Below are 21,269 nucleotides of genomic sequence, written 5' to 3'. Positions count from 1 at the left end.
CAGGGACATAGCCATTACACTAACTGCTGGTTCCCCAGCCCACTGAGTTTTGACAAAGGTTACGTGTCAATTCTGTGGAGAGAAGAAAGCATTTTCTGCAAATGGTGCTGGGAAAACTGGATACCCACTTGCAGAAAAATGAAATCAGACCTCTGTATTTCACCATTAACAAAATAAACTCAAAATGAATCACAGAAAACTTCAAAACTACCTTTGGAAAGCACGGGAGAAATACTTGAAGATATTGGAGTAGGCCAGTGTTTCTTTCTTTCTTTCTTTCTTTTTTTTTGGAGAGGGTTTTTTTTTTTTTTTTTGCTATAGGGTATGTGCGCTCGCCAGACAGACAGAGAGAGATAGAGAGACAGAAAGTGAGAAATCACCCCCCAGAGGGGATGGCCACGCCGCAATCCCTTCTCCTCCATTCTCCTCTCGGGATCTTGGGCATGCACGCACACGCGCCCGGCGTGAGTTTTAAGCCACCAGGTCTGGGACGCGAACCGCAGTCGACTACATGGGAGTCCAGCGACATAGACATTATGCCAACTGCTGGTCCCTAGACCAGTGTTTCTTAAAGAGGACCCTTAAGGCACTGACTGCAACTCCAAAAATAGACACATAAGACTCCATCCAACTAAAACTTCTGCTCAGCAAAGGAAACAATAAGTAAAGAGACAGCCTACAAAATGGGAGAAAATGTATGCAAATTATACTTCAGATAAGCGGTTAAGAACTAGAATATATAGAGAAATCAAGCAGGTCACCTACAGAACAAGCAATATTCTATTTAAAAAATTGGCCATTGATCTGAACAAACGACTCTCAAAGGAGGTCATACAAATGGCCCCAAAGCATTAAAAACATGTTCCACATCTTTTATCTTAAGAGAAATACAAATCAAAACCACCCGGTTAGAATGGCTGTGATTAAAAACAAGAAACAACAACAAGGGCTGGAGAGGTCATGGTGAAAAGGCACCGTCCCGCACCATTGGTGGGGATGTGGACGAACACCCACTGAGGACACACTGTGGACGTTCCTCAGAAGTGTACAAATGGCACCACCGTCAGACCCGCAGTCTTACTACTGGGTCCCTACCCAAGGGGAAGGAATCACTCGGTCAGGAACACATGTGCACATCTCTGTTTACTGCAGCATCATTCACACTAGCTAAGACGGAATCAACCTAACGTGTCCCAAACCCGATGACTGGATTAAGGAAAGGGGCACCTATACGCAGTGGAATGCTCTGCCCTAGATAACAATGCGGTCCTGTGATTCGATACAGTGCTTGAATCGAGAGGGTGTAATAGTAGATGAAAAAGCCAGGCTAGAAAGACAAACACTGTACGTGCTCACTCAGTATAGGCCAACGTCTGTACTCTGTAGCAGATAGTGAAAGATTTGAACTGTACTCTGTAGCAGATAGTGAAAGAGTTGAAGATGGAGAAACAGAGAGGACAATTGTAGAGACAGCATGGGGGGGTAGGAGTGGAGGGCAGGAGGGGTTCAGAAAAAAGTATTTAACAGACACGGGAGTGCAGTAGACAAGGCAGATAGGCTATGGGATGGCATAGCACAGCACCACAGACCGAAAAGAACAGACATTGCACATATGCATATATTGCACATATATGTCTATGTGTGTGTATATACATATATATAGTGTGTGTGTGTGTATGGTGTATAATATGTATATATTTTCTGTTTTCCTATGCAATATATATATATGTGCATGTGTGAATATATGTTTTATATATACATATATATATGTATATATGTGTGTGTGTGTGTGTGTGTGTGTCTGTATATATCAAAAAAAGAACTAAGAGAACAGGAAGGAAAAAGGAAGAAAAGCTCGTTGAGCAATACTTTACAGCCCATATTATAACATGGAGTTCTTTGTTGGAAAGGACCATGCTATTATCCTTGATTTATTAGCGCACACTGGACGTATTCTTTGACTCCGTATTGTACCCTGTACCCTACAAAGATGTACAATTAAACGTGAATGAGAAATTATAACAAAGTAAAACCAATGGGTCCGTGAGGTCAGGTGGGGGCACATTTGTTGGCATTTGGTAACACAACTGGACCCGCACACGATAGGTCTTGGATTCTTGTCCTGGGACCTCCCCTGCACTCTGGGCATACCCACCATGCCTGTGATCCAGGCTAGCTGAGACTGGGGACAGGTGGTGGCATGAGGACCCTCCCTCCCTCCCAGTCAGAATAAATAAAATAAATACACTTAGAAAAAGGAAAAGAAATGTGCATTCCCTTTGTCTCCTTGATTTTTTCTTATGAGAAACAAAATCGTCCCCATGCTTGAATTCGGAGTTAGCAGAGCCAGTTAAGGCGGTAGACTCTTCAGAGAGGCCCCGTCGTGGGCTGCCTGCCTCCTCCTGTCATGGATCTTCCCAAGTCCACAGTCTCCTTTCTAGCAGGTTTGTCTCAGGAGTCATTCTGGTGAGATGATGTTTGGCATGCGCTCTCTAGGGCGGGGAACGGCCTTCCTTCCTGCATGCTGCTGGTGCAGCCCTGACCCGCGCTCAGGGCCCAGCACGGCCGGGACCAGACACGAAGCGTCCTCTAGTATCAATCGCCCTTCTCTGGGGACCCATGGCCACCTCCCTAGTGCAAACCACTGCCTGTAGTTATGTGAGAGATGAACAATTCATGTTATGTCACTTGGGTCTCTTTTTTCTCTCTCTCTTCTTTTAACTTGAAATATTTTTGGGGAGAACACTTAAAATTTACTCTCAGGAATTTTCCGAGTACATTGTTAACTGGAGTCACCATATCGTGTAAGAGATCTCTTACATTTTGACAGCGTCTTTGACCAACATCTCCCAGTTTCTGTCCCCTGAGTCCCCCAGTCTCTGGTAACCATCACTTTAGTCTCTGCTTTTACGGGTTCAACTTCTTAGATCCCACACCTCAGGGAGACCATCTGGTCTTAGTCTGTGCCTGGCTTGTTTCACTTAGCTCAGGGTCCAGGTTAGCAAATGGCACGATTTCCTTCTTGTTAGGGACTGAGTAGTATTTTGGGGGTGTGTACGTGTCCCTTACCCATCCCTCTGTTGGGGTACATGTAGGTTCATTCCCCGTCTTGCCTGTGGGGAGTCCTGCGGCAGTGGACATGGGTGTGCGGACATCTCTCTGACGTCCCCGTTCATTCCCGTTGGTTGTGCCCAGCAGTGGCGTGGACTTCCACCCCGCTCCCGATGATGACTGACTCACCTACTGCGACGCTAGTCCCCCATGAAAGCAGACCTACTTTGCTCACCTCCAGACGCCGTGACTGTGTGTCAGTGACAGTGTATGTGCATGTTCATTTGTTTGCTTTTTGTCTACCCCGCTGAGCCATGAGCTCCATCGGGCAAGGACTCTGTTTTGCTCCTAGAGAAGGGCCTTGCACACAGTAGGAGCTCAGTAGAAAGTTGTCGGAACAACACCTGCCTCCATGGTTGGATCAACGCCTGCCTCTGCCCCTGCCTCTCTGGACCCACAGTAGTGGTGGGTGAGGCCCTGGGGAGAAGTCTTCACATGGCTGGGGTAATGGCGGCTGCTGTTAAGATGTGGGTTTGGACTGGGGGTGTGGTGTTGCCACTCACCAGCTGCGTGGGCCTGGGGCAATCGGTCAGCCTCATCTCCTCAGCCAGGAGACGGAGACAGAACTTTCAGGAGGGCACCCGAGCCAGCGCTGAGAATAGGCCGGGACTGCTGGAAAGGCTCTGGAAATACTAGGACCACGCACCGCGGTGGTGAGCGTGAGAATGGCACAGCCCGGAAAAGGCTGGATTAAACTAAGGAGGTGATAAGAGGTGTCACATGGGAAGCAGAACAAGATCAAGGCAGCGTGGGTGAGAGGAATCGTAAAGGGAACTTGGCAAGAAGGCCGGCCCTGACATACCTTCCGTCCCGAGCCACCGCGCAGGGCTGAACAGAGACCCTCTGCCACTTGACTCAATTCTCAGGCTCTGGAATTGCGACAAACAGGCAGTGTCCACGAGGAGACTGGAGGCACACCTGTGAATTAAAATGAGGCATTTAGGCGCAACAGGGCAAACCAGCTCTGCTGAAGTCCTGCCTCCTGATGCAGCGGGCCCTGGGCTGATAGTCTTTGAATTAAATGGGCAGTTGTACAGGAGGTCAGAGACATCGCCAGTGGCTTGTTAGGGCGCTGTACAAAGGACAGCCAAGTAGTATTGCTATAAGACGGAGGGAAAGTAGGACATCAACCCTCCCGGGGGGGTGGCCATGCCACAATCGCTTCTTCTCTGTTCTCTCGGGATTTGGCCCATGTACTCCCCTGAGCCAGGCATGCTTTTCCAGGACTCAAACCACGCAGATGGCCACGTGGGATCCATTAACCTCCATGCCCCCTACTGGCCCACAGAGTACTTTAGAAAGACGTTTTCTCGTGTGTGTGTGTGTGTGTGTGTGTGTGCATGAGAGTGAGAGTGACAGAGATGGTCACCTTGCAGTTCTCTCCCCCTGCAGTTCATCTCGTCAGGATCCTGACCATGCATGCACATTTTTTAAAAAAATCTTTTTCAAGTTGCCAGGCTTGGGACTTGAACCCTGGCTGGCCATGTGAGTACTCTAGAGCCAGCTCATTTTTCAGTATTTTTAATTTGCAAAGCTCTTTTATTTTAAAAATATTATGATGTAGTCTAATCATTATAGTTTAAATATTATTTTGCTTTTATTTTAAAAAGTCATTTTAAATTTTAATAATTTTTTTAAAAAGAGTCTTTTTTGTAGGGTGCATATACTCACAGAGAGACAGAGGCAGAGAGACAGAAAGTGAGAAATCACCCCCCCAAGGGAGAGAGCTATGTCACAGTCCCCTCTCTTCCACTGTCCTCTGCGGACTTTGGTCATTCATACACATGTGCCCAGTGTGAGTTTTAAGCCTCCGGGTCCGGGACTCAAACTATGGTCAACTATGTGGGAGTCCAGCAATGTAACCATTATGCCACCTGCTGGCTCCGATTTTAAGGAATCTTAAAAAAATGATCCAATGCTGGGCCCAGCAGGTGGCATAGTGGTTGAGTGGTTCAAGTCCTGGACCCGTCAGCTTGAAAATCCTGCAAGCTCTTTCCTTTGGCCTCACTGCCCCAATGAAACCAAGCCAAGTCGTCGGCAGCTCTGCTGGGCCTCGCTCCTGCCGCTGTGCTCAAACCAGCACGGTCTGCTCCGGAAGCACGGCCTCAGGGTGCACCGTCAGTACGCGAAGGACATAGACTTCCTCAGACTGGACTAAGCGATCTTCCTTGAATGGACTGTCCAAGATATCCACCCAGTGAAAGAGATTGTCCTGGCTATTTGTATATAAAGTAAAATAAATTTTAAAAATGTAAAAAGAAACAAGAAAATTACCCACGTGCATGTGCATGCATGCCCCAAATCTGAGAGGAGAACGGAGGAAAAGGGAGCGTGGCCACGCCCCCTGGGGGGTGATTTCTCATTTTCTCTCTCTCTGTTCTATCTCTGTCCAGCAAGCATATGCACCCTATGGCAAAAACCTAAGGAAAAAAAAAAATAATCCACTCTCAGCACGATAGCAGTATTTTAAACCAATTTCCTTCACCAAATTTAGGTGGTTTCTGTCTTTTAAAGCTGTAAACCATGCGCGGAAGATCCCCGTAGATAAATCCATGTTCGCAATCACAATCATTTCCTTAATAAAGATATAGAAATGACATTACAATGTCAAAGGATATACAACACACACGGTCTTGCACACCGGGCCCCACGTCTGCCCCCCAGAGCGTGTGGGCATCTGCCCACATGTCCGGCCAGGACGCAGATGGGCGCGCTCTACACCGTAGATTCTTGGTTTTGTCATCACACACCCTCGATTTCACTGTGATGCACCAGGTCCCATGGTCACACGCGTGTTTTTGATGGTTGTGTCTGTACTGGAATCCTGCTTTACGAACGTGGCAGCGTGTCACATGAGCGAGTCGGCCAGCACACCGGCTGACGTGCCCTCTCCCCCCAGGTGCCTGCACGGACATCACGCACAGCCAGTGCCACGCGCTGCCCTACCACGCCGCGCGGGCGCCTCTCTTCTCGATTTCCAGAAGCATGGACACGGAGAAGTTCCTCAAGTTCTTCACGTACCTGCACCGCCTCGGCTGCTACCAGCACATCATGCTCTTTGGCTGTAGCCTGGCTTTCCCCGAGTGCGACACCGACGGCAATGACAGGTACTCCGGAACCAAACGTAGTCCGTGGTAGAGTTGGCTACAGTCGACGTGTCTGAGACAAAAACTCAGTCCCTAACTGGCCTTTCCTTGTTGTTATTAAAGGAGAGAAAAAAAAAATCAACGTCTATCGGTGATAGCCAGTGGTAATTCTTTGAAACTAGAAATGTTTTGAAGCATGGGATAATTGAATTTTCCGTGGTGCCTTCACAGGGCCACTCCATGGCTGTGCCAGTGAGGGTTTGGCTGAAGATAGCTCCAAGTGGGATTCAGACCACGCTGTGTAGGCAGGGGAGACAGCCAGCAAGTGAGAGGAGCCGGGGGGACTCAGCGCCGGGCACTCATGATAGGGAGCTGCAGCCCCGACACCCAGGACTCCAAGAGAAAAAGGGCCAGGAGCTACGCAGGGAACTTCCAATAGGCGAGGTGCCACGAGCCAGACCCAGGCAGAACAGCACGGCCGCTACCAGCCCCTTCAGTCCTGCGTTGGGGAGAGGAGAAAGAATACCCTTAGATATTCTCTTAGGTACAATCATCCCTAGGGGCCAGCAGGTGGCGTAATGGTTATGCCGCTGGACTCCCACATGGCCCACCATGGTTCAAGTCTCAGACTTGCTTGAAACTCACCCTGGGTGCATGTGCATGCATGTCCCAAATCCCAAGATTATGGAGGAGAAGGGATTGTGGCATGCACCCCCCCATCCCCGGCCCCCCGGAAGATAATTTCTCGCTTTCTGTCTCGATCACTCCAGCCAGTGCACACGACTGTAGCAAAAAATCTCTCTTGAAACAAAGCAAAACAAAGAAATAGGATCACCCCCAAAGTCCCAGATATTGTCATCTAAACCATCTAAATGGAGTATGGGCGAGAATGCGATGAGTCTACTCAACCCTGGGGCACAAAGCAGGGGGAGGAGGATGAGAGTAGATGCAGAGACACGGGGAGAGACTGTCCAGGTCAAATCAAACAGGACTCGGAATAATTTTCAATAAGAGTAAATCTGTTGAAAGTACGTCCTGGGCTGCTTGAAACACGAACTACACAGTTTTCCAAATTCAAACCATGTGTGGAATATATATTCATATGTAACATCAATTATGACCTAGATTAAAATGTTAGGAAAATGTTAGATTAGTAACGTCGTATTAGCACAAATTGTATTTTCAAATGCAAATAGGTCCCATGTTATCTGTGTTCATTTATTATAATCAGGGTACAAAACATGCCTGGACTAGGGCTAAGTCATTTATTATTTTAACTGCAAAAGGCCTGCCTGGCCATAGCTTTCAGGTGGATTCTGAATTGTAGGAGTAAACGAGGAGCTATTTGGAGTCACAGAATCAGGAAAATGTTTTTCAGCGGAGTCACATGCAGAGGGCGTGTTCATGGTATAGAGAGATACTCGGTTAGGGTTTTGCCCTGAGTTAAAACCTGGAGGACCAGCAAATGCAAGCAGGTTTACATCGCTGGACTCCCATGTAGTCAACTGTGGTTCAAGTCCTGGACCTGTCTTAAAACTCATGCATGCATGTGTGTGCATGCCCAAAACCCTGGGAGGAGAATGGAGGAGAAGGGATTGTGGCGTGGCCATCCTCCCTGGGGGATGATTGCTTGCTTTCTGTTTCTGTCTCTCTCTGGCAAGCATACATGTCTATAACAAACTCTATCTTACAAAAAAAAAAAAAATAGAAGAGAAACACAAAAGAAGTGGGCTGTCCGTGGTGGTGGCCATGTGCACACTGGCTGTGTTAGTGCCTAGGGCTGCCGTGGCAAGCTGGGTGGCTTAAACAAAAGAAGCTCATTCTCCCACGGTTCTGGAGGCTGAAAGTTCAAGGTCTGGCAGGGCTATGCTCTCTCCCGGGACTCCGAGGGAGACTTCATTTCTTTCTCTGCTTGTCTTTGGGTCTCGGGCATTCCATGATAGCGGCCACATCACTCCAGTTCCCACCGCCATCTGCACAGGGCCTACTCCTGGTGTGCCGTGTCTTCTCTTCTGTCCCATAGGGACACTTGTCATTGGTCTGAGGGCTGACTCAGGCACTCCAGGATGAGGTCTTCACCGCAGGATCCTTCATCATACCCAACCTTTCTCCAAAGAAGGTAACATTTGCAGGTTCCAGGAGTTAGGACACGATGAGTCTTTTGGGGGGCCACCACGCCACAGACTGCTGTGATAGAAAAGGAGGCTACGGGGCCACGGGCCAGATCCCCCTCTGTCTGTTAAATAGGGTTAACAGCTGTCCTTTGGAAAGTTGCTGTAAGTATTAAATGGCATCCAGGGCTTGGGCAAGTGCCTGGTTCTTCCAAGGAGCTCAACCAATGTCATCAGTAGATGCAACATGGCGGGTTGGGAAGAGCTGGCGGCGCTGATGCCATGGGGACCAGAGGGAGGATTGCTGACGTACGCCTAGTATGGAAGGGCTGCAGAAATTGTAGAGCCCCGTATGGATCAGGAGAGAATGAAGTGGACTATGTCAGGCTCTGAAGTGACATTCTAGATTCATTTCAGTTTCATCTACAACGATCTCACTCACACCACTGCGTTAATTTCTCTACAGGCTCCAAAGTGCACATAAATAAGACAATAAAGGATACACTTGGCATAACAGAGTCTCTAAATTCATTTTTTCTTTTTTTTTTTTTTGGAGAAGTTGTTGCTATAGGGCACGTGTGCTCACCAGACAGAGAGAGACAGAGAGACAAAAAGCGAGAAATCACCCCCTGAGGGGGAGGGCCACGCCGCAATCCCTTCTCCTCCATTCTCCTCTCAGGAGCTTGGGCACGCACGCACACTTGCCCGGCGTGAGTTATAAGCCACCGGGTCCGGAACTCGAACCACGGTCAACTGCAGGGGAGGCCAGCGACCCAGCCATTACGCTAACTACTGGTCCCTCTAAATTCATTTTGATCACCTTCTTGTTATAATGAAATATTTACTTAAATGATGCATTGTAAAATTCTAGGGAAACTCTCAGAGTTTTCAGAGTACTTTCAAGTAAAATGTGTTTTCCCCTGACCTGATTCATCCTGGTGCTAATATGAGAATTTTCCATTTTTTGGTTATAATGAATAGTAAATTATAGTCGGTTTTCAGGTGTCCTTCAGGGACTTGTCCTATTTTTATTATTGCATTTAATTTTATAATTGCACATTCAGACCAGTGCCGCCTGGAGTCATTTAGTGTGTGCATGGAACTTACAAGCTAAATTTAATAAGCAAAAGAAATTCAGAAAAGTAAAATGTATAAAATAATTCTGAAGTTTAACATCTTTGTCTTACATTTTACTACTTTGGATAATCTACTTTGTGTATTTCCTTTACTACCCAAATAATAGAGAAATAGTCACTAAATAACATTTACATTTTAATTTAAAGAGATTGGAGTGGGGTGTCTAAATGGTGAAGTTTGCAGCCTGGTCACACTGAGATCTCAGGTACTCATTGCTTCACTGTCTGCTCTCGCAGAGACCTTCCACAGCTCCCGCTTGGGACTGGCTGCTTCAATCAGTGTGTGTGCCTTGTGTTGTAACACAAGCTCAGTGCAGTGTAAATTGCATAAATTCATTAGGATGTATCTCAAGATGTAGTTATTTAACCAATAAACCACTTGAGCAGTTCCTAAAATATGTGGGTGAGAGAGGGTAGCTTAAAAATATCAGCAAGTTGGGACTAACAGATGGCATAATGGTTACTTTGCTAGACTCCCACGTAGTCAACTGTGGTTTGAGTCCTGGACCCAGCAGCTTGAAGCTCATGCCAGGCACATGTGCGTGCATGCCCAGAGTCCTGAGAGGTGGATAGAGGAGAAAGGACTGTGGCATGGGCATCTTCCTTGGGAGGTGATTTCTCTCTTTCTGTCTCTTTGTCTCTCTCTGGTGAATGCACATACCCTATAGTAAAGATCTCTCTTCAAATAAAAATCAGCAAGTAGCTAGCAAAAAATTCACACTTCTCGGGCCAAGAGAATAATGCATGTGTTATAGATGAGTCTTTGATATACAAAGAACACACCGAGATTCTGAGTTTGAGAGAAGCAGCAGTTATTGTGGTTGACTGCTTTCGACGTATAGTTACCACTTTTTTCCACCAAGTTTAGATATAGGCCTGTAATTCTCTTGGGGCGGAGGGGTTAATTTGGCTCAGAAGTCTGGGCTTTGTTTCTGGAAGACTCTCAGGAGTCTTCCACTGTCTCCACTCCACTCCTACCCTCTAGGAGTTCGCAGAGGAACTCTATGCTCATGAAATGTGGCCTTGGCGTTAGGCACTTGACATGTTAGCAATTGATGGCTCTGGAGAACTGATCTGCAACAAGGTTCAAAGCAGAAACACTTATTATCGAGGAAGAGTCAATAAAAGTTCCTTAGCCAGATGCCTGGAGATTAAGTTTCTATCTCCAATCTAGGAATGCTGACAGCTCCGTAGTACACTCAGTTCCTGGAGGCTTTTGGCAAGGCTCAAATGCGTTTCCTCAAATGAGCTTCTTGAAAATCACTCTTCTTTTACCCAGTTGTATGTTTTGTATGCTCACTGGAGATTGAATGATTTAATCTGGCAGCTTCAGAGGATATGCTTCGGAGTTCGCAGCCAGATGAAATCCGGTTCTGTTGGGAGACCGTGGACACCAGTTGGGCTTTCTGTTAGACTCTGTTTCCTTACTTCTATGGGGAGTATGAGAAAACTGGCTTCAGGGGTCAGCAGGTGGCTTGGTGGTTAAGGGGCTGGACTTGCACTAGCTAACTGTGGTTCAAGGCCCGGACCCAGCAATTTGAAAATCATGCCGGGCATGGAGGAGAATGGAGGAGGAAGGATTGCAGCACGGCCATCCCCTTGCAGGGTGATTTCTCACTTTCTCTCTCACTGTCTCTGGCAAACACACGCACCCTATTGGGGGGGGGGGATAAAAAAAATAAAACAAAGAACAACTTAGTAAGAATAAAGTGTGTGTGTTTAATAGCATGGTTTATGGAAAGGAGTCCCATGTGGTCTATACCGGCAGGAGTGTTCCACAGTGAGTTCTCCACACACGGTAGCTGTTGTATTTGATACAGACTTTGAAGATGGCACGTGAGTTTCTGTTTTAACTGGAATGTTTATCTACCTACTTAGGATTTTAGCCAAAGCAGAAGCTTGAAAGATGAACCTAAGTCAAATGGAAGATTTCAGAATTCCAATCTTGATTATTATGAAGATTTTAGAAACGAAACTCATTTTGTTTCAATCTCTAGTAGAGGAAGAAAACCAATGTTCAAAGAAACAAGAAATATTTAAAATAGCTTTTTATTTCTTTGGAAGAAGCAATTTGTTTATTTATCTATTTGTTTTTAGTTTTGCCATAGGGCAAGTATGCTCACCAGAGAGACAGGGAGACAATGAGAGAGAAAGTGAGAACTCATGCCCCGGGGATGGCCATGCTGCAATCCCTTCTCCTCCATTCTCCTCTTGGGATCTTGGGCACGCACACTCATGCACCTGGTGTGAGTTTTAAGCAGCTGGGTCCAGGACTCAAACCAAAATTGACTCCACGGGAGTCCAGATTTATAACTATTATGCCACCTGCTGGTCTTGCTACACAATTTTTGAATGGAATTTTACTGTTTTAGTAAAAAAGTAATGAATTTGTCCATCTTTCACATAACTTTAGAAGGTTTATGATGTTCTTAAACATGCTATTTTATAAGACAGTGTATAGCGGAGCCAGCAGGTGGTGTGGTGGTTAAGGTGTTGGACTCCCACATGGCCGACCGTGGTTCATGTCCCAGACCTGGTGGCTTGAAACTCATGCCAGGTGCATGTGCGTGCATGCCCAAGATCCCGGGAAGACAGTGATGGAGAAGGGGTTGTGGTGTGGCCATGCTTCCTGGGGCATGATTACTCACTTTCCTACTTACTGTCTATACCTGGAGAACACAACACACACTGTGACAAAAACCTAAACAAACAAGCAAAAAATACTATGTGCAAAGCGCTTGTGTAAATACAATCCTGAAATCATCTTAAAGGTTAATTGGAAAATATGACTTGATTTAAAACAATTTTTAAAATTCATTTTGTGACAGGGTGTGTGCACTTGCTCGAGAGAGACAGAGAGAAAGAAAGCAAGAAATACCCCCCTCCGGGGGGATGGCCACACGCAATTTCTTCTCCATTTTCCTCTTGAGATTTTGGGCACGCACACACAGATGCTCGATGTGATTTGCACGCTGTCAGGTCTGGGACTTGAACCACATAGTCAATCATGCAGGATTCGGCTACTTTACCCACCATGCCACTGGCTGGTCCAATTTAAAACTAATTTTTAAAGAACTCATGGATTATATAAAGTCAGCAAAAACATATTTTATTTTGTTTTCCTAAAGAGAGAATAATTCCACATTGCTAATTATTTTAATAATGATTTTACCAACAACTTTATTGGGTCACGTGGGAATAAATGGAAACGTTACAGAGTCACGATTTTTCATCATTACGGTTTTTTTAACTGTGTATCGGTAACGAAAGGTTTCGACAGAAAGCGCTGTTGCCATCACCAGCTAAATGCTCCGGCCGTCATTTGGCTTTCGCTTCCCTGAAGTCACCTGCGGACTTGGAAAGGGCAGTCCTTTACACACACCCGGGGCTGCCGTTGAGAAGGCCACGGGTGTCACAATTCCGGTTTCCACGCCGGACAACACTGGCGATCTTGTCTGCTTCTTGCATTTTACATAGAATACAAAATGATGGCTGAGGTTCCTTTCCAGAAAGCAAGAACTCACCTGCCAGAGGGCGGTGGCCATGCCGCAATCCCTTCTCCTCCATTCTCCTCTCGGGATCTCAGCACACACACACGCATATGCACCCAGCATGAATTTCAAGCCTTTGGGTCCAGGACTCGAACTGCAGTCAGGCATAAGGAAGTCCAATGCCATAACCACTATCGCCAGATTACTTTTCTTTTACAAAGATGCAAAGCTGGAAAGTCAGAGCCTATGCCATACCAAATCTTTTTTTTTTTTTTTTTTTTTAATTTGCTAGAGGGCACATGTATTTGCTGGAGAGAAAGAGAGAGAAAGACAGAGAGGCCAATGCCCGGCGTGTGTTTTAAGCTGGTGGGTCTCGGACTCTAACCATGCCATCGGCCATGTGGGATCCAGCTGCCTTAACCCCTGCTCTGTCAGCTGGCCTGCATTACCAGGTCATTTTGCAGGTGCGTTGTCGTGACGGTGTCTGAAGTACACTGAGTCTGTGCACCTCAGAGTCTGGAGTACCGAGCATTTCATCGGCCTCAGTAGAGAAGTTTGCTTATTGTCTTCACAGTAATTCGCTGGTACTAAGGAGACATGACTAGAATTTAGAAGTACTACTTAGGATTCAGCTCATTTGGAGATCCATATTTATAGCATTGTTTTATGATGTGCAAAAATCAAAACAGCTGCAGAAATCATCGAACAATTGCAAATTTCTCTTCCCCTGCCCTCTGGTCTGATAACCATGCCAAACATTAATGAGAATCAGAATCATGCTGGTTAGAAGGGTACGGAATTTTATATTCCCTTTCAGAAGTTGTGTGTTTTTTGCATTATTCACACCCATCCTTTTCTTTTGAAGACTTCTAATTTTTTTTGGCATAGGGCCCATGTGCTTGCCAAAGAGAGACAGAAAGAGACAGAGAGGAGGGAAGTGAGGCACCTCCTTCGGGGGGGATGGCCACTCTGCAGTCCCCGCTACGCCGTTCTCCTCCCAGGAGTGCGGGAGTGTGCACACACACCTGGCATGTTTCTCAGTGGCTGGGTCTGGGACTCCAGCTGCAGAGCCGTGCTGTTTTCCTTTTACACGGGGGTTTTAAAGACCGACCAGTACGTGTAGAATTTGCTGACCTGCAGGGACGGGGTCTCACGGGCAGAGATGGTGTGAGCTCTTGTACAGCCTTTCAGTGGGGGTTTGTGGGGTGGCTTTTCCCCAACTTTGCTGATAGCTTCCTTCCAAGCAGGCCCCTGAGTCACCCTGTGCACGTGACCCACTTAGTCAGCAGGTGTCTGCGGTGTACCCTCTGCACACACCAGGGACACAGCTGCAAATACTATAGACACGCGCCCCTGGCCTCCCGGAGCTCGGGTTTGGCTAGCGGGAGATAGTCGGTAGACAGACAGCGCTGCGAACACCAGGTACGCAGTGCACCGGGCCAGCCACCGGGGTGCCGCGGTCACGAAGCCCTGTGAGGCTGAGGCCGAGTGGAATGGCAGGTCCCTGGTGCGCATCCCGAGGTCTCCCTGTACATGCTGGGTGCACGGGTCATGGCCCTGGCTGGCTGGGGCTGGGGTGGGTCACGGCGTCAGGTTGGGGTGCTCTCACTCATGCTCGCTCTCAGGGGAGAAATAAAAGCTGCAGTGGAAACAGTTTACGGTAAGTGCAGTGGGAAAACAAGGAAGGAATCGAGAGCAGGGGCAGGGCAGGGCAGGGGCAGGGCAGGGCAGGGTGACGAGAGCTGTCCTTCCAGCAGAGTCATTGAGATTACATTGACCCATGAGGACCCGGGAGTCCAGGAGGTGACAGCGAGCCGGATTTGCTGAGCACTTGAGCCAAGCGGGGTGAGAGGGTGTGCTGGGGTGAAGCACCTTCTTCTACCAAGGGTGTGAGTGTGGCTCAGTGTGAGGCAGAGTGGAAGCTCGTACCAGGGACGCTCAGGCTCGGAGTCCCCTCGTACCAGGAACGCTTGGGCTCTGAGTCCCCTCGTACCGGGAACACTCGGGCTCTGAGTTCCCTCGCAGCTCCTGGCGTCAGCTTATTCAACAAGGATGTTGGGAAAACGACTCATTTTTTTCTTCAGCAAACACTTGCTGGCATCTATAACGTGCCAGGAACGTTGTTTGATGGTGGGGATCTGCCGCTGAATACAATACGGTGCTGCTTTCAAGGGACGCAGCCTGGCAGAGCAGACAAGAGCCCCGGGGAGATGCCGGCCCGCGTGATCGGAGAACAGGGCGTGGGGTGACACGGAGCAGGAGGAGGGGTGCGTTCCTCACGACAGCCAAGGAAGGCTGCTGGCAGGGGGAGGACAGCTGCTGGGCCGATGTGGCAGGGTGACGAGAAGGTTACCACCTGAGCAAGGTCAGGGAAGGGCAGACCAGGCTGGATGGGGGCACCATGGTGAAAGGCGACCCATGTGGGAAGGTCCTGGGCTCATGTCCTGAGTACCCCTGGCCCAGTGTGCTCCTGGCCTGTGAGGGCTAAGGCCAGGGGGATTGTGACGTCAAGATCCTGTCCCTATCCCTTTCACTCATGGATGAACTAAATAAATAAACTTAAAAAAAAAAAAAAAAAGGCATTTCAGGCCCAGTAACGGCCTAGAGCTGTCATGACTTAGAGGAACTGTGCTGGGTTAATGCGAAGAGAACATGGAATGGGAGAGCGAGGAGAAGAGGCTCAGAGGGTTGGGGAGGCACGGTGGCTGTGTTTCGCTTGTGAATGGTGAGGTCGTAGGTGAGGGAAAGGCTTTGGGGCCTCAAAGCTTGGGGAGATGGAATTACCACCAAGAAAATGATGCCTGTCAGAGGAGGGTGATGGTGGTGGTGGGAAGTGAGTGAATATTGAAATAATGTCTTAGTTCACTTCAAGAAGAGCACAATGGGGGACCAGCAGTTGGTGTAGTAGCTACGTCGCTGGACTTTCAAGTAGTTGACCACAGTTCGAGTCCTGGACCCAGTGCCTTGAACTCAGGCCAGGCGCATGTGTATGCGTGCCCAAGATCCCGAGAGGAGAATGGAGGAGAAGGGATTGTGGCATGGCCATCCCCCCCCCGGGGGGTTTTTTGGGGGGGGGGTGATTTCTCGCTTTCTGTCTGTCTCTCTCTGTCTTTCTGGCGAGCGCATGCGCCCTATAGCAAAACCCTCTAGATAAGAAAGAAAGAAAGAAAGAAAGAAAGAAAGAAAGAAAGAAAGAAAGAAAGAAAGAAAGAAAGAAAAGTGGATGGTCATTTTCCTTTGAGTGGAAATTAAAACAACAACAACGAAGCTTTCCACCTGTAGAAGGTGCCGTGATTTGAACTCCCCTGTGCACTGGTGAACCGGCCCTGAAAACGACCATGACGACCGCCAGCCGAAGCACGGGCTGACCTCTGTGGTGTGGACGTGGGGCCAGTTTTAGAGCTAATAATAGTTGTGCGATCTACTCGCCCGCCAGCGCGGCTCATCACCCAACACGCGCTTGTGCAGCTCCAGTCATCTAAAAGTGGCTCCAAGGGAAAAGTTAGAGAAAGGTGGTTGACAGACCTTGCCCAGCCACGAGCCTGAGAAGCCTGCTTTGTGGCTGCCGCTTGTCTCGTTTTAAATTTGTGTCCTTCCTTTGCAGGTAAAATAAAGCTTTCTTTGCTAAATAAAATACCCAGTATTTTATAAATGAAGTGTATCTTTTTTTTTTTTTTGTGGTAGATAATTCACTGTAGAACATCCTTCCCAGGGAAAGTATGAAAAACCCCGCTATCACTACACAATAGAATTATTTCTATATTTATCAAATGCTTCAGCAAATAATTCCGACTGCTTGCTGCTTAAACTGCAGTTGAAATCTGTTAGGGGCTTTTGCATGACACCAAATGTCCTTCACACTTTGAGTTAAAATCATCGCCGTTTCTAAAACAGTCCTCCGATAGCCGCCGCGGCCTCCTCCCCGGTGCAGCCCTGCTTCTCGCTGTCAGTGCTGGCTGCTCGGGTACAGACACATTCCAGGGTGCTGTGGCGTGTCTCACCACGCCGTCCCATGTGGTGAAAAGCAAAATACCTCCGCTGAATTTCATGCAAAGCAAGAACAAATGGCCCGGTATTTTGCTCACTGTTCGAAAGAGCTGCTAGTTATTAATACTCTATCACCCGTTCACGTGGCCTGGCCCGGCAGTTTAAAGCTTATGACTCTCAGTTGGTTACACCTCTTAAGAGAAGTTATCTGGAAACACTTTAGACACTTTTCTTAAGCCCTATTTTTAGAGCGGAGGGTCTAATGGTATTTTAATGTTTCTATATAGTCCCAGAATGAACTTTAGAAAAATGTCTGTTACCTTTTAAAATTTAGCAAAGCTGGTGCAATGATTAGGGCTCCTTGGAGACAATGCATCGAAGAACACATTTTGATTTATACAATGTTAGTGATGAAAGGACCACAAAATTGTCCGAACGCCAGCTCTTCCAAAGCCTTCACTTTTCATTTTTTTTTTTTTTTAGAGGTTTTTGCTATAGGGCGCGTGCACTCACCAGACAGAGAGAGACAGAGAGACAGAAAGCGAGAAATCACCCCCCAGGGTGATGGCCACGCTGCAATCCCTTCTCCTCTATTCTCCTCTCGGGACCTTGGGCACACACGCACATGCGCCCAGTGTGAGTTTCAAGCCACAGGGTCCGGGACTCGAACCACAGTCTACTACATGGGAGTCCAGCGACACAGCCACTACGCCAACTGCTGGTCCCCCAAAGCCTTCACTTTTCAAATGAGGACTCTGAGTCTTGGATGAGTGAACTATGGTCCCAAGATGGACAGTGGAGAAGTGGCCGTGTGGAAGCCCCAGGGCGGCTGACTTAGTCTCCTGTAGGAAAATGACCGTGGGACCAGCAGTGGTGTCCCAGTTATATCACTGAACTCCACATGGCCAACCGCATTTGAGTCCCACATCCAGTGGGTTGAAAATCATGCGGGATGCACGTGTATGTGTGCCCAAGGTGTCAGGAGGAGAAGGGATTGTGGTGTGGCCATCCCCACAGGGGGGCGATTTCTCACTTTTCCTCTCACTGTCTCTGTCTCTCACTCTGTCTTTTCTGAGCACAAGTGCCCTGAGGTAAAAACCTCTAAAGAGAAAAAAAGATTGTGTTTTTTTTCACAGCAGGTTTGCCACCAGAACACAGGTGTCATGAAGACCACCGCTAAATCAAAGCCAGCATGGGCGAGGCGAAGGCCCACATCCGCGTTGTTGTCATTGGACACGTAGAGTCCGGCAAGGCCACTGCTACTGGCTTCTGCCCTACAGATGTGGTGGGATCGCCAGGGGAACCATCGATAAGCCTGAGAAGGAGGCCGTGAGATGGGAAAGGGCTCGTTCGCACAGGCCTGGGTCTTGGATGAGCTGAAAGCGGAACGCGAGCCCGGCATTGCCGCTGACATCTCCCCGTGGAGAGCTGAGACTATCAAAAACACGATCCCAGGCCCATCTCAGGCCAACCGTGCTGTCCTGATTGTCGCTGCTGGTGCTGGTGAATCTGAAGCTGCCATCTCCAAGAACGGGCACACCCACGAGCATCCCTTCTGGTTTACACTCTGGGTGTGAAACAACCAATTGTTGGTGTTAACAAAATGGATTCTACTGAGCCTCCCTAAAGTCAAAAGAGGTGTGAGGAAATTGTTAAAGAAGTCAGCACCTACATTAAGAAAATTGGTGACAATTCTGACACAGTAGCGTTTGTGACAATTTTGGTTGGAATGGTGACAACAGGTTGGAGCCAAGTGCTAATATGCCATGGTTCAGGGATGCAAAGTCACCCGTCAAGATGGCAATGCCAGTGGAACTACACCGCTGGAAGCACTGGATTGCAGCCTGCCACCAACTCGTCCAACAAGCCCTGTGTCTGCCCCTCCAAAATGGGTACAAAATTGGGGGTATTGGCCGTGCCCCTGTGGACCGAGTGGAGCAATTGTACCAGTCAATACGACAACTGAAGTAAAGCCTGTTGAAATGCACCATGAAGCGCTGAGTGAAGCTCTTCCTGGGGACAGTGTGGGCTTCGATGTCGAGAACGTGTCTGTCAAAGAGGTTCAGGATGACCGTGTTGCTGGTGACAGCAAAATGACCCACCAATGGAAGCGGCTGGCTTCACTGCTCAGGTGATTATCCTGAACCAAGTCAGTGCTTGGCTACGCCCCTGGACTGGGTTGTCACACGGCTCACATCGCTAGCAAGTTTGCTGAGCTGAGAAAATTGGTTGCCGTTCTGGTGAAAAGCTGGAAGATGGCCCTCCTTTCCTGGAATCTGGTGATGGTGCCATTGTTGAGATGGTTCCTGGCAAGCCCGTGTGTGCTGAGAGCTTCTCTGACTATCCTCCTCTGGGTCATTTTGCTGTTCGTGACATGAGACAGTTGCCGTGGGTGTCATCGAAGCCGTGGACGAGTAGGAGCTGGAGCTGGCAAGGCCACCAAGCCAGAGAGCTCAGAGGCTGAACGAATGCCCCTAGTTCCTGCCGCCCAGTCTCCAGCAGTGGGGGGAAGGACGGTCTCAGCACTGTTGTCTCAATTGGCCTTTTGAGTTGAATAGTAAAAGCCTGGTTAATGATAACATGCATCGTAAAATTTTCAGAAGGAAAGGGAAATGTTTTGTGGACTGTTTGTCTGTGTGTGTGTGCGTGTGTGGCAGCTTTAAGTTATTAGATTTTAAAATCAGTACTTTGTAATGGAAACAACTTGACCTAAAATCTGTCATAGAATTTTGAGATCCATTAAGACAAAATTTAATGGGAAAAAAAAGAACAAGACTGATCGGCGTCTATGACCATGTGTCCACTAGGGAACAGTTTGCTTGTTCCCGTTCTACAGAGGACGAAAGGACATCTGAAAAGACAGAAGCCTGTACAAGGTCTTCCGGGGGCCCACTTGTCGGTGCAGTGTTCCTTTTGCAGGGAGGACAGGGAGATTAAGGAGCAGCTTTTTCTCTGTCTGCCTTTGAATTTCTCCAAGGACAGAGTAAAACATGAGAGAAACTTATTTCCTGACCTACTTCTGCTGTTGCAATCTGGGGGCCTTCGTCTCCCTGTTCATTTTCCCCTTTTGATATCAAATCTCTCTCTTTTTGGGTTGACAAGTGTTAACACAGGAAATTTTAAAAATCATTTGGGTTAAGTGAATCTGCAAGAGATAGATGATGTTTTATAGAACCACTTATTCTCTCTAGAATCAAGTTACTAGGGTAACAGGGTGGCTGAGATCATTGTTATATACTTAATATAGAGATTAAAGGTGCTGGGACCAGCAGATGGCATAATAATTATGTCGCCGAACTCCCACGTAGTCGACTGTGGTTCGAGTCCTGGACCCGGCGGCTTAAAATTCTCATCAGATGCACATACATGTGTGCCCAAGATCCCGGAAGGAGAATGGAGGAGAAGGGACTGTGGCACGACCATCCCCCCAGGGGGTGGCTCTCCCTTTCTGTCTTTCTGTCTCTCTCTCTCTGTCTCTGGTGAATACATACACTCTATAGCAAAAATCTCTCTAAAAAAAAAAAAAAGAAAGAAAGAAATTAAAGTTGATTACTGTATAGGTTGAATATCCCTGATTCAAAATGCTCGAAATGAGAAGTGTTTAGATTTTGGATCTTTATTTTCATTATTATTTTGGGATATTATCTCATATATAATGAGATATCTTAGGAATATCTAAATACAAACTTCATTTATGTTTCAAATACTTCTTTCTTTCTTTTTTTTTTGGAGAGGTTTTTGCTATAGGCACATGCACTCGCCAGAGAGACAGAGAGACAGAAAGCAAGAAATCACCCCCCTGGGGGGATGGTCACACCGCAATCCTTTCTCCTCCATTCTCCTCTCGGGATCTTGGGCGCACATGCACAGGCGCCTGGCATGAGTTTAAGCCACCGGGTCTGGGAGTCGAACCACAGTTGACTACATGGGAGTCCAGCGATGTAGCCATTACCCCATCTACTGGTCCCAAGAAGTTACGATTTAATGGTAATAATTCTACTTGGAATGATGAACAAGTTCCAAAATGAGGCAGTAATGGCTGCACAAAACTGCAAATGGATTTAAGGTCACTAATTGTACATTTAAAAATAATTCAAACAGGACTGCAGGTGGCATGATAATCAAGGTGCTGGACTCCCACATGGTCAATCATGGTGCAGGTCCTGGAGACAGTGACTTAAAACTCTCGACTTGGCTCATGAGCACATGGGCCAAAAATCCCAAGAGAAGAATGGAGGAGGAGAAGGGATTGCGGTGTGGCCATCTCCCCTGGGCAGTGACTTCTCGCTGTCTATCTGGTGAGCGCATGCACCCTAAAGCAAAAACCTCTCAAAAAAAAAAAAAAAA

At 47.6% G+C, this 21,269-nt stretch overlaps 1 protein-coding gene across 1 annotated transcript in view; it reads left to right on the top strand.

Annotated features, from left to right (window-relative positions):
• The window catches only part of CORIN (corin, serine peptidase), a 309,818-nt gene that overhangs the window by 129,917 nt on the left and 158,632 nt on the right, over positions 1-21,269 (top strand). The window contains exon 4 of the mRNA XM_027775590.1: positions 6,011-6,218. Coding sequence (XP_027631391.1) covers positions 6,011-6,218 — 208 coding nt within the window. The remainder of the gene's footprint in view (positions 1-6,010; positions 6,219-21,269) is intronic.

Source organism: Tupaia chinensis, unplaced genomic scaffold (genome assembly GCF_000334495.1).
Source record: "Tupaia chinensis unplaced genomic scaffold, TupChi_1.0 Scaffold000054_1, whole genome shotgun sequence".
In the NCBI taxonomy this organism is placed as follows: domain Eukaryota; kingdom Metazoa; phylum Chordata; class Mammalia; order Scandentia; family Tupaiidae; genus Tupaia; species Tupaia belangeri.
The sequence above is the reverse complement of the archived record's forward strand: the minus strand, read 5'-3'. Positions and strand labels throughout refer to the sequence as shown.